The sequence below is a fragment of the Pyrenophora tritici-repentis genome, chromosome 10 (assembly GCF_003171515.1).
Source record: "Pyrenophora tritici-repentis strain M4 chromosome 10, whole genome shotgun sequence".
NCBI lineage: Eukaryota > Fungi > Ascomycota > Dothideomycetes > Pleosporales > Pleosporaceae > Pyrenophora > Pyrenophora tritici-repentis.
Window position 1 is genome coordinate 2,111,766 of NC_089399.1, and position 12,921 is coordinate 2,124,686.

The 12,921-nt window shown below is 48.5% G+C and overlaps 4 protein-coding genes across 4 annotated transcripts; 1 reads left to right on the forward strand and 3 right to left on the reverse strand.

Moving 5' to 3' along the window:
- Window positions 1-1,374: 1,374 nt before the first annotated feature.
- On the reverse strand, window positions 1,375-4,817 carry PtrM4_046300 (uncharacterized protein; the record flags this gene model as incomplete). The annotated part of the gene is made up of 2 exons (XM_066104645.1): window positions 1,375-4,225; window positions 4,273-4,817. 2 exons carry the CDS (start codon window positions 4,815-4,817, stop codon window positions 1,375-1,377), a joined length of 3,396 nt encoding a protein of 1,131 aa, XP_065959209.1.
- Window positions 4,818-4,856: 39 nt separating this feature from the next.
- PtrM4_046310 (uncharacterized protein) lies at window positions 4,857-6,191 on the reverse strand (the record flags this gene model as incomplete). Its single annotated transcript, XM_066104646.1, has 1 exon — window positions 4,857-6,191. One exon carries the CDS (start codon window positions 6,189-6,191, stop codon window positions 4,857-4,859), a length of 1,335 nt encoding a protein of 444 aa, XP_065959210.1.
- Window positions 6,192-7,241: 1,050 nt separating this feature from the next.
- On the forward strand, window positions 7,242-9,687 carry PtrM4_046320 (Trichoplein multi-domain protein; the record flags this gene model as incomplete). Its single annotated transcript, XM_066104647.1, has 3 exons — window positions 7,242-7,256; window positions 7,286-8,875; window positions 9,664-9,687. 3 exons carry the CDS (start codon window positions 7,242-7,244, stop codon window positions 9,685-9,687), a joined length of 1,629 nt encoding a protein of 542 aa, XP_065959211.1.
- Window positions 9,688-11,409: 1,722 nt separating this feature from the next.
- On the reverse strand, window positions 11,410-12,156 carry PtrM4_046330 (Retrotrans-gag domain containing protein; the record flags this gene model as incomplete). Its single annotated transcript, XM_066104648.1, has 1 exon — window positions 11,410-12,156. One exon carries the CDS (start codon window positions 12,154-12,156, stop codon window positions 11,410-11,412), a length of 747 nt encoding a protein of 248 aa, XP_065959212.1.
- Window positions 12,157-12,921: the final 765 nt, after the last annotated feature.

Here is a 12,921-nt window from a genome sequence, read left to right on the forward strand (position 1 = left end):
GAAGCCTAGTTCTCAGTGTCCTATGGTCGTATGTGAGGTAAATCAAACTTTCATTTAATATAAAGTGTTTTGTTGAACTACAAAAAGGCCGATTTTCCTGCAGTTGTAGCATGAAGGTATATATAGTGGATAGTCTGACATGTTTAATAAGTGATTCGGTTATAACGTGTTGACAGCTGCGCAGGACATCGAACACCAACTTTTCGAGTCGAGCAAAAGGTCTAGTTAACCTCTTTTCTCGTCTTAATTCCATTGAATGCCTTCCTAAAATTAGTTTCTAATGCCTGTTTTGTCTGCGCAGGCGTTGTGGCGGGCGCGCTAGACTGTTGTTGTAGTTAAACAGGAGTTGTTAACCTGTAAAATCTCTGCAATAACGTGTCTGTGCGCGTGATGCCCATAATCGCGTGCCGCACACCCCGCAACATCAACACCAATCCACCCTTACCACTTCAACCACCCATAACTCCACAACCATGAGTTGTATCAACGCTGCGATTGAAGCTATTGAATCGCGTGATCCCGGAGATATTATTATTATTATTATTATTATATTTCCATTAGAGTCCTGTATCAGTCGGTGACTATGTAGGACTTTGGCTAAGCCGTTCTATGTATGTTGTTCAATATGGAGTTTCTATAGGTCTTGTACAATTTGGAGGATAGTTGCGTAGTCCAATTTCCGAGCTAGTCTTCCGTTGGCGCGGGTGCTAAAGAGCAGTGTGGTGAACAGAAAGAGATGTAACAGCGAGCTCTTTGCGAAAAGAAATATTGTTTGTAGTTTTATACAGTGTCTGTCTGTTGTTTTGTGTAGGCGTCTGTATATAGGGATCTACAAGAGAGAGAATAGATCTATACATCTAGTGCCTGGTCGATGTTTTGCTCGTGCGTGTGCTAGTGAAAGCAGGTGCTGGAGCGGTTCGGTATATGGGGTCGGTATATCGAGTCGGTTTAGGGCGTTCGGTAGAGAGGGTATTTGGTGTAGGCGTCTGTATATAGGGATCTACAAGAGAGAGAATAGATCTATACAGCTATTGCCTAGTCGATGTTTTTGGGCGTTTTGGTGTAGGCGTCTGTATACAGGGATCTATTATAACCTAACAATAATAGACCTATACAGCTATTGCCTGGTCGATGTTTTGCTCGTGCGTGTGCTAGTGTCAGATATAATGAGATATTGCACAAAAGTGATGGATGTTGATGATTGTGTGTATTGTGTTCTGTCTATCGTGTGTCCGCGCTTGTGGCCCTCTTGAGGGGCGCACTGATCCTCTCTACGCTGATTGGTTGCTGCCAACGTCGAGTAACCCTGCTATCTGACACACCCCCTCAGCTTGGAAGCCCTGATTGCAAGCTGCGTAAACTGGTTAATCGATCCTACATATAGAGGCCTTCCAGATGCTCCTGCAACTTCTCAAGCTCAGCTTCTTTCAACGGGGATTCTTTGCGTTTAACAAGTCCCAACTGATCAAGGAAACTGGCCCATTTATTGGCTGGCAGTGACTTGGTGAATCCGTCTGCGATCATGTTGTCAGACGGAACATACTCTACCTTGATCGTCTTTCGGGTAACTTCTTGTCGTAGCCAATGATTGTGTATGTCAACGTGCCGAAGCTTTGTTTGCAATTTGGCAACGTCTTCATTTACTAGACGGATTGTCTGGGTATTGTCGCACTTGATTGTGATAATTGGATTGCTTAGGTTTACCTGAAGCTCCTTCAACAACCGCGACGTAAAGATTGCCTCCTTAGCAACTTGTGATAGGGCAAGCAGCTCTGCTTCTGTTGTTGATGTTGTCACAGTATCTTGCTTACTTGCTCTCCAAGCGATGAGTCCTCCGAACAGCTTAATTGCGTATCCCTGCGAGCTTTTCCTGTCTAGTGTGTTGTCTGCAAACGATGCGTCACTTGCTACCTCAAGGCCATCGCCTCTACCGAGTTCGAGGGCTAGGGATTCTGTTTTCTTGAGGTACAGGAGCACACGGTCTGCAGCGTCCTGGTGTTCTGTACTTGGATTGACTAGGAAGCGAGCAAGTCGTGATGTTGCAAAGGCTATGTCGGGTCTTGTTGTGACTGCAGCGAATAGAAGCGAGCCAATCTTGCGCTGGTAGCGGTTGATCTCGGACGGCTCTGCTAGGTCACTCCTGGGTCTGAGTTCCATGCCTGACATCGGCGTGTCATGTCTGATGTCTTGTCGGCTTGCTAGTTGGCTGATTTTGTCTGCGTATGCGGCTTGAGATAGCTGTATGGTCTTCTGCTTGCGATTGCGCATGACCTCTACGCCGAGAAACCACTGTAAGTTATCTCCTCCCGTACAAGCGTATTTTTCTTGGATCCGGTTGATGGCCTTCATGGCCTCTGATTCTTGCTTTGAATGGTACGCAACGATGATGTCGTCCACATAGAAGAAGATGATAACTCCGTCTTTGATCATGCAGCATGGCTCCTGTGGTATTTGTTGAAACCCTATCGAAGCAAGAGTTGCAGTGAATTCTTTCTGCCACAGTAATGGTGAGATCCGGAGCCCATACAGTGCCTTTCGCACTTTGAGTAGAGTGCCAGGCTTCTGATACCCTTTTGGCATCCTCATGTATATTTCTCTGTCGATTGCAGCATGCACAAAAGCATTAGTGACGTCGTATTGCTTTAGCTCAAGATCGTATTTGGCGGCGATTGCCATGAGCATTCTGAATGAGCGTCCTGCCAATGTTGCTGCGTATGTGTCTTGGGAGGTGATGTTGCGTTGTTGGTCTCCTCTTACCACCAATCTTGCCTTACATTTGATGAGGCGGTGATGCTTGTCGAGTTTGTAGGTGTATACCCACATACAGTCTAGGATCTGGTGCCCTGCTCGTTTGACTGGTGATGCTTGGACCTCAGTCCATGACTTCATTTGTTGGTGACTCTGAAGGTGTGTCTTTTCTGCTTCCTTGAACATTTCGTATAGTGGATGGTCTTCCAGCTTTGAGTATGCTGTTGGGAGTGGCGGTAGCTGGTTGCGATGGGGCTTGATTCCCTTGGATAGCAGTCTCTTCACCTGAGCCTTGTCGATTGGCTTTCCTTCGTGTTGACCAATGTGTCCTGATTCGGTGCCGGCCATGAATGCGGCTGCCCATGGATTGGTCATTGATGTTGATTGGTTGGACATGTTCGTCATATCCTCGTTGTTCACCTCTCCTTGAACTAGCAAGGCCACAGGTGGAGGAGTTGGTGGCGGGGTTAGATATGCCTCTACCACCTTCCTTCCTTGGTGGTATCTGGTTTTCTGAGTGCGCGGGCTCTCTTCCTGCGTCGTATCGTCCTCGTAGAACGTCTCGGTTTCTGGTTGTTGGCTCTGAGTACCTGGGAGTTCGACTGTTCTTACCCAAGTTGCGATTTCCTCTAGGGTGTTGTGCATAAGATTGTCCATTAGGTCCTCAGTCTTGCCGTTGAAGATTGTGTCTTCGTTAAACACTACGTCGCGAGTGCTGATTACCTTTGCCATGGATGGGATCCAGATGCGGTAGATGTTTGTTGACTGATATCCCACAAGATACCCAATCCAGGCTTTTGGGTCCAGCCGTTGCAGCCTTGACTTTCCTCGGTGGGTATCGTCTGTCATTGCAAAGGCTTTGCACCCATATGCTCTCAGATGAGCTTGGTTTGGTCTTCGGGGTCCGGTGACTATGCCATTTGTGGCAGCTGCGCGCGTGAAGAATATTTCGTAAGGCGATTTCCACTTGTTTGGATAATTTGGCGTTCGATTGTATAGGTATACCGCCGCTCTGGTTATCTCTGGCCAGAGTTCCCATGGAAGATTCGCATCTAGTCGAATTGCGCGTGCCTTTTCTTTTATCACACCCCCTGAGCGTTCGGCTCCTCCGTTCTGCGCTTGTGTGTCTGGAGCGGAAGGCTCGAGTCTGATTGATAGGGACGTGCACCATTTCTCGACTTCTTGCTTAACTGTGACGATCTCGTTGTCTGTTTCAATGACCTTGACCGTAATGTTGAACTGTTTCTTCATAAATTGGATAAAGAGGGCTAATAGGCGAATAATAGAGCGTGCTGGCCTATTGTCTTTGAAGTAGAAATCCCAAACGTATCGGGAGTTTCGGCAAGTTATTAGCATCTGACTCTTTTCCTTAGTGAAGCTGTCCGCCTCGTACTCATGGAAGTCGATTGCAATTCTTTCTCCAGGACCTTCGTCATTTAGTCTTAGCGCCCTTCTTATTTGGCGCTTCGACTTTGATCTGCCGCAGGCGTCACATTGTACTGTGGTGATTCCTTTGATCCTCACCCCTCAGATTGCTGTATGAGGTGTTCAATAGCGGATGGCCCTGGATGTCCTAGTCGTTTATGCCATAGCATGGCTGTCGCCCTTTGTGGTGATCGCTTGGTTCGATTCATACGCACATGGAAGGCTGAGTCGAATGGAGTGGTGTCTTCGATAATCCATTGCCCATGGCGTTCCGATAGGATAGCAATAATTGTTCCATCCCATCGTCGCAGGCTTGTTGGATCTTCCCGATTGTCCCACCATATTCCTTGTCGTCGGAGTAGCCTGAATGATACTAGGCTGCAGAGGAAGTCTGGACACCACGCAACGTTGACAATGTGCAAGGCTTGTTTGTCCTGAGATCCCTCTGTTGTCAATGTGACAGCTCCGTATCCTCGTATCCAGACTTTGGAACTGCCGGCCCAGATGTAGTCCCCTGGCGTCGACGGGCGTACGTCTTCAATTCTTGAGAGGTCGTTGCAGATGTGCGTAGTCGAGCCGGAATCCAGGATGAAGGCATCCTTTAATGGATATCCTTGTTGGCTTGCGCTGAATGCCGCTTTCATCGTGCCCTCATCAATTCTTGAGATTTCGCGTCCATCTAGTCATTCAATGACTGCGTCCGGTGTTTGTGATGTCTTGATATGAGGTGTAATCGATCGTGACGTTGTCGAGAATCGAGGTCGTTTAGTCTCTGGGGACATTTCCTGCATCGTTCTCTGTAAGTTGGTGTCATTTTCAAGTTTGTACTGTACTAATCTTGCGATGCCTCGATTTGGCTTGAACCATTCAGGTGCCTTGGCTTTGTTCACATAGTAGCAGTCAGATATCTCATGACGCTGTTCACAGGCAGGACATATGTCTCCAGCTTTCGCTGAATTCCTCTCCGGGATCTGCTTGGTTCTGGTACTTTGACCATCCATCTTGCGTTTGTTTGATTGCCTAGGGTTTCCCCGGCCTTGGTTGGATGGCGCTCTTAATTCCACACTAGAGGCGTCCCTCAGTGTGTCCGAGTCGGGTTCACCGCTCGCCGCGTATAAGTCTCCTACCGCGAAGGCGCTCTTTGGCTTCCCTCTTGATGGATATTGAAGACTCATATATTCACGGAAGAGTTTCATCATCCTTTTCCTATTCATGGCTTTCTTATCGTACCCTGGCCCTTGGAACCCTGCGGTCCAGGTTGATGCCATTTTAGATACGGAGCCTAGGAAGTCGTCTATTACGGCTTGTGTTTGCATAACCTCGGCCACCTCAAGGGTTTCAGCTCGAGTTGCAGCCTGATCGTATTCATTTAGCCACGTCTCCCAGTTTGTGGTTGAACGCATTGGCTTGAGTGCGGCTTGGTATCTCTCTCGTGCTCGCGCTCTCTCCTCGTCTTCATCCACTCCAACTGTGTCTTGGAGGGCGGTTATCCAGTCGCGCGGCGTGCCGTTCTCGGCGCAACAGCTAAGTTGTAAATGGGGTGTTACGGTTGTAAGGATGTGTTCGACCATCTTTGAGATTTTGTTGCTTTCTTCTTGATAGTCCCTCTCCCGTATTTTGTATGACTCAAGGCGCAGCTTGTAGTCGTCGCGATCCTCCTTATACGCTTCTTGTCCTTTCTCTGAGAGTTCTGACACTCGCGTTGGTATAGTGGGGATTCGTGAGGTTGTTGTCGACATTTCTGTAGTGTCTTGTGCTGATCCTCGCGTGTTGCCTCTAGCGTTTCGGGTGGTATGCGATGAGGCAGCTGAGGGGCTACTTGACGGTTCATACTGCGAAATGTCTGGGGGTAGCGGAGCCTCCGGTTGGATGCGCTGGAGTCGCACTCCTTCGGGGTCCAACAGTGGCCAAATGCCTTGCGACTGGCATTTCAGCTTAAGTTGGCGGTACCAAGGGATCCAGTTGCTTGAGTCGGTGAGGATGACCGTCGCGTCCCGTTGGGTCTGGATTGTTGCCATTTTCGTGGTTTTATCGCTCGTTATTGAGGCAGTGAGACTCTTAATTGTCAGATATAATGAGATATTGCACAAAAGTGATGGATGTTGATGATTGTGTGTATTGTGTTCTGTCTATCGTGTGTCCGCGCTTGTGGCCCTCTTGAGGGGCGCACTGATCCTCTCTACGCTGATTGGTTGCTGCCAACGTCGAGTAACCCTGCTATCTGACAGCTAGTGAAAGCAGGTGCTAGAGCGGTTCGGTATATGGGGTCGGTATATCGAGTCGGTTTAGGGCGTTCGGTAGAGAGGGCGTTTGGTGTAGGCGTCTGTATATAGGGATCTACAAGAGAGAGAATAGATCTATACAGCTATTGCCTGGTCGATGTTTTGCTCGTGCGTGTGCTAGTGAAAGCAGGTGCTAGAGCGGTTCGGTATATGGGGTCGGTATATCGAGTCGGTTTAGGGCGTTCGGTGGAGAGGGTATTTGGTGTAGGCGTCTGTATATAGGGATCTACAAGAGAGATAATAGATCTATACATCTAGTGCCTGGTCGGTGTTTTGCTCGTGCGTGTGCTGGTGACAGCAGGTGCTGGAGCGGTTCGGTATATGGGGTCGGTATATCGAGTTGGTTTAGGGCGTTCGGGTATAGGTAGCATCTAGATATATAGGCCTATTACTTTGCAGCAATAGAGATATATACCTAAGGAAGAGCCGTTGCTCTGTCGGTTTCGTAGAGGGTGCCTTCGATCGAACATCTAAAATCAGTTGGCGCACGGGCCATTTGCAGAGATTTCTCTCAACTAAGGCCAGGTAACAACTCTGTCAAAGTTGCAGCGGCCAGCGCGCCCGCCACAACGCCTGCACGCAAAAGCAGACGTTGGAAACTGATTCTAGGAAGGCATTTCAATGGAATTGAGATGAAAAAAGGGTAATCCAGGACCTTTTTGTCATCTCGAAAAGTTGGTGTTCGATGTGATCCCGGAGATAAATTTACATACTCTGAGGTTGCGCGCCGCTTTGGTGTTGATCGCTCTACGTTGTCGCGACGCCATCAACAGATCCGGGGCTCAAATGAAGCCAAATCACGTAATCAGCAACTCCTTCACCCACACCAGGAGCTACAGCTTCTAGAGCACATTGACGAGCTTACTGAGGCTGGCTTACCACCGACGAGGACTATGATCCAGAACTTTGCTAGTGCTATAGCCGGAAGGGCTACCTCCCAAAGCTGGGTGACGCGCTTCTTTCACCGTCATCCCGACGCGATTATATCACGTTGGTCAACTGGTTTGGACCGCAATCGCCACCGGGCTGATTCTGTATACAAGTACGAGTCGTACTTTGATCTACTATCTACTAAAATGGCTCAGCACCATATTCGGGCGCAGGATGTATATAATATGGATGAGAAGGGATTCCTTATTGGAGTGACGGGGAGGAGTAAGAGAGTGTTTAGTAAGCAGAAATATGAGACTGGGGGCTTTAAGAAAGTGATACAGGACGGCAACAGAGATTGGATCACTGTTATCGCTGCTATATGTGCTGATGGGAGTACGTTACCGCCCGCGATTATATACGAAGCTACTTCGGGCAACATGTACGCCAGATGGGTTGATGATATCGCAATTGACGATCCAGTCTACGTTACCTCAAGTCCCTCAGGGTGGACCAATGATCAGGTAGGCCTGGCATGGCTCGAACAGGTGTTTGATCGCCATACGAAGGAGAAGGCCGGCAATCACACACGCTTACTCATCCTTGACGGCCATGGGAGTCACGTTACTATGGAGTTTATTGACTATGCGATCGCCCACAATATTATGTTACTCATACTACCCCCCCATAGTACCCATACGCTGCAGCCACTCGATGTGGTAATGTTCAAACCTCTGGCAGCCGCGTACTCACTCAGCTTGCAGCACTACCTCCAGGCGAGCCACGGTCTCTTAGCTGTGAGGAAGGATGACTTCTACCGTCTTTTCAAGCCTGCCTGGGACTCCTCTTTCATTAAGAAGCACGCGTTGAAGGCATTTAAAGCCACTGGGATAGCTCCTATAGATCCCGAAGTAGTACTTAAAAAGTTCCGAAAGTCAACACTAACAGCACCGCCGCCACTAGTGAACGTGAGTAGAGCTACTATCACGAACCTCATTAATCAGGCCTACGATCCGAGCTCTATTGCGGCCAACAACCTCTCAGAAATACTCCTCCGCCTCCAGGCTGCCAAAGAGATCGCCGAGTACGAGAAGGACGCACTGCGCGCGGCGCTACACGTTCACCAGAAGCCCCGCAATCGGCACGAACCTCCCCTAGATCTACAGCAGCGAAAAGCGTTCCATTCAGGGGCAGTTTGGTGGTCGCCGTGCAAGCTTCGAGAGGCCCGCTTCAGGCAGCTAGTGAAGGAGAAGGAGAAGGAGAAAGAGCTACTTGATAAGATAGAGTTGAAAGAGGCAAAGGAGAACAACAGGATCTATCAACTTAAGATCAAAGAGGCAGCGCGGGCGGCGCGTGAGGAGGCAAAGAAGGTGCGGGATGAAGCCAAGGCTGTAAAGGCTGCCGAACTTGACGCCAAACGACGCGATCGCGACGCTGCAAAGGCTATACAACAACCCCAATCGGGCAAGCGTAAGGCTTCAAAGCCCGCTGCAAAGCAACAGCCAAAAAAACGACGCGTGGGTGGTGCTGGCGGTGGCACTCTGGCTGAGGTGGCTGCACCGGCTCCCCACCAACAACCACCCGACGCGGCCGGGCCGTCAATACTCCGGCAAAATATAGATAGACAAAGTTGTAGAGCTACGTCTATAGATCAATACACCGGAAAATCTCGCGATAATAGTTATTGTACGTGGCTGCACAGCCTCAACTTTGCCGTCGTCGCGATATTGGTGGGGTGTGCGGCACGCGATTATGGGCATCACGCGCACAGACACGTTAGTCCGTGCGCTAACTAATTTTAGAGGTTCGATCGAAGGCCCCTAACACGGAATCAACAGAGCAACGGCTCTCTCTTAGATATATAGCTCTATTGCCGTAGTAAAGCATTAGACCTATATATCTAACGTCTACCTACACCAAACGACCTTATCCTAATCGATATAACTGTTAGATTGTGATGGGTTATCAAAGACGGGGATAATAGTATAATAGTATGATAGGGATCGATTGTATTGTTGTGGTCTAATGTCGTGTTGTGTTGTGTGTGAGGGATCGATCAAGAAAGATTGGATTTGACAAGATACAAGCTCTCGAGCTATCTACGTTGTGAGCCCGAACTTATGCTGTGAGCGCCAAGGCGCTAGTCCGATAAGATAAGAATCTTATCGATATGGGGGCCATGGATCCGTAACATTGTGATCCAACGCCGTTCGATCAGTTGGGTCGCGGTGGATTGTGCGCGCTGACTAATTTAACTGATCCACAGAATCCACAGCTCCGAACACCCGGATTTTGTCCACCACCCAAAATATGCCTATGTTCTAACACACCCCCTCAGCTTAAGAGCCTTGAGCTAGATTAATTACAGCTAAGCTGCTCTAATTGAGCTTAGATCTCTATAATAGGTGACTAATTGTGTATTATTATTATTATATTTCCATTAGAGTCCTGTATCAGTCGGTGACTATGTAGGACTTTGGCTAAGCCGTTCTATGTATGATGGTCGTTGTGGAGTTTCTATGGGTCTTGTACAATTTGGGTGGTGTTTTGCGTACTCCAATTTCAGAGCTAGTCTTCCATTGGCGCGGGTGCTAAAGAGCAGTGTGGTGAATAGAAAGAGATGTAGCAGCGGGCTCTTTTAGATAAGGAAATATTGTTTTTGTAGTTTTATACAGTGTCTGTCTGTTCGGTGGTTTGCCCAAGGTGCCATTTTCTCGTGCCAATCCTAGTACTTGCAATAAAGGCTAGAGTAGCTTTGATGCCTGTCTTTGTTTGGAGGAGGAGTGGGAGGGTGATGGGTCTGTGTGGTATTGATTCTTTGAGTGTATTTCGATGTGTTTTGTACTGTTTGCAATCTAGAAGTAGATGCTGTGGTGTTTGTGGTTTGTAGCATATACATAGATTGCAGTCTCTCTTGTTGAATCTCTTAAGGTAGGAGTTGAAGTATCCATGTCCTAGCTTGAGTGAGTAGAACGCGCTCGAGATTTCTCTTGGTGTTCCCTTCGGGACTTTGATTGTTGTATGTGTGTTGAGCTTGAAGATCCTTGAGTAGGAGCTTCTGTTTTTGGTGGGCCTGTCGGTATACCTCTTGTACTCCATCAGTTGTTCTGTTTTTTGTATTTTGTTGATTTCTGTGCCTAAGTAGGCTAGGCTCGCTGTGGTCGATGTTGTTGGTCTCTCTTTAGCTGCTTCCTTTGCTAGCGTGTCGGCTTTTTCGTTGCCCTTGACGTCGTTATGTCCTGGGGCCCACTGCAGGTGGATCGATGCTTTCTTTGTCGTTATTCTCTTTGCAGCTCTGATGCATCTTAGTAGCCACTGTTGTCCCGGGTTGTCCGATAGGTTGTTAAGCTGTAAGGGGCTAGACCCCAGCGGCTGTATCGATGACGATACACAGATGACTGATCAAGAGATGCCTTGTAACAGAGTGGATTTGACAAAGAGCTACAAAAGGATGCTAGCTGTACATAAATACAGGAGCGGACCGAAGATGGGCCGAAGTAGAATTAGATGGATGATGACAGAAACCTATAGATGTATCTCGAAGGAATCGCATGACGACAGCTACGCACACAGCGTAGCGCATGTAATAGGCTCAGCCTGTTACATTACCCCCTCCTTTTTAGCAGCCGCGAGGCGAGCTGCTAGTGCAGGGCTGCGTGCAAATTTTGTGAGATGGTGCGTGCTGGCAGGTGTATCTGCAGTGGTAGGAATAGCTAACTGAGAGCAGGGGCGAGACCGAGACTGAGAGCGGGAGCTGGAGCGGGAACTAGAGCGGGAACTAGAGCGCGGGCAGCTACTAATCCAATGGTCAGCGGCGCCGCAATAAAGACATAGGTTGTTGCTAAGGCGATAGGCACGGCGTTCGTCAGATGAGTCAGAGGAGGATGCAGACAGGCGGCGGGCTGGTTTACGGACCGAGGATACTCGTGCGGACTGAACTTGGATTGGATCAACATCCATAGGATCTAGCTGGCGACTGACTTGTTTGGGTTGCTGGGGTGGCTGAGGCAGACTCCGCAACAATCAATCGGATCGGCATGATTGATTCCTATCTAGGTTAAAGGCTGCCTAATAAAGTAACTCTTTAACCTATATAGGAATCAATCATGTCGATCGATTGATTGTTGCGGAGTCTGGGCTGAGGGCGGCTGGAACGTCGATCGAGGCTCTGAACAAGCTCAACGTATTCATCGTACGGAATAGTAAATAGAGAGTCGTTTGACTCTTCAAGAGACTGACGGAGAGAAGAGCGAAGACCACGGTGGAGTACTGATATACGGGATGTATCAGGCCAGGTCGAAGCACCAGATTCGTATGCGAGACGCTCAAATCGTGCAAGATAAGCTATCAGAGACTCCTCGTCACGCTGACGGACTAAGGAGAAACGCTGAATAGCCTCCTGTTGCTCCCTTGGGTTGTGGCAGAGACGCTGAAAGAAGGAAAAGATATCCTCCACATCCCACGTGTTGTTTTCTTCAGCTTGATGGCGGAGGTGTAGGACAGATGCTTGCTGAGGTTGTTCTAGGCGGTCCCATACATAATCAAATGCATCAGCTCCTGAGAGCTGGTCTGATCGAAGCTTGGCGCGGATTGAAGGGAGCCATGTCCGGAGTGTAAGCGGCTTTCCGTCAAAACGAGGTGGATCAGGAAGGCGGGAACGGGACGGAGGAGTGGCGGATCTGAGCTGGAGCTCAAGCTGATGTACGCTGGCGCGCGATGCGTCAAGATCAGATCGGAGTGACTGGATCTCAACACGCTGGTTCTGGACCTCCTGCTGTAGCTGTTGTACGAGCAGGAATAGAGAGGACTGATCTAGGTTCGGGTTTGACATGGTGCCGGAAAAAAATAATTCTAACAAGGTTTCTGGCTGGGCTGGCGGGCAAGTTGGTCAAATCCAAATGTAAGGGGCTAGACCCCAGCGGCTGTATCGATGACGATACACAGATGACTGATCAAGAGATGCCTTGTAACAGAGTGGATTTGACAAAGAGCTACAAAAGGATGCTAGCTGTACATAAATACAGGAGCGGACCGAAGATGGGCCGAAGTAGAATTAGATGGATGATGACAGAAACCTATAGATGTATCTCGAAGGAATCGCATGACGACAGCTACGCACACAGCGTAGCGCATGTAATAGGCTCAGCCTGTTACATAAGCCTATGGATTGCTGCTTGGTTGTCTGCGTATACGTAGATCTCTTGGCCTTCTTGTGCCACTATAGCCGCGTGTTCAAATGCCTGTGCTATCCCCTCTAGTTCATCGTTGTAGACTAGTTGGGAGCATCTAATGTTTGTCTTTTAAGAAAATGTTTCTTCGTGGGTGGAGCTGTACGCTACTACACCTACGCCGATCCCTATTCCCTTGTCGTGTTGTGAGGCATCTGAGTAGATTGCGGTGAAGTTATCTCCGCTCCTTGATAGGATATAATCCGTGTGTGCAATTGCCTCTTCCTCTTTGCTCTTTTTTGATACAGTAACCTTGTAGTTAAGACTTTCCTACGGTCTGAACCTATATAGGATTATCTTTTCTACGCTGTTGTTGTCTCTCTCTGGGATTGACTTAACAATAGTATATAGTTGTCTATGCTGGTTTG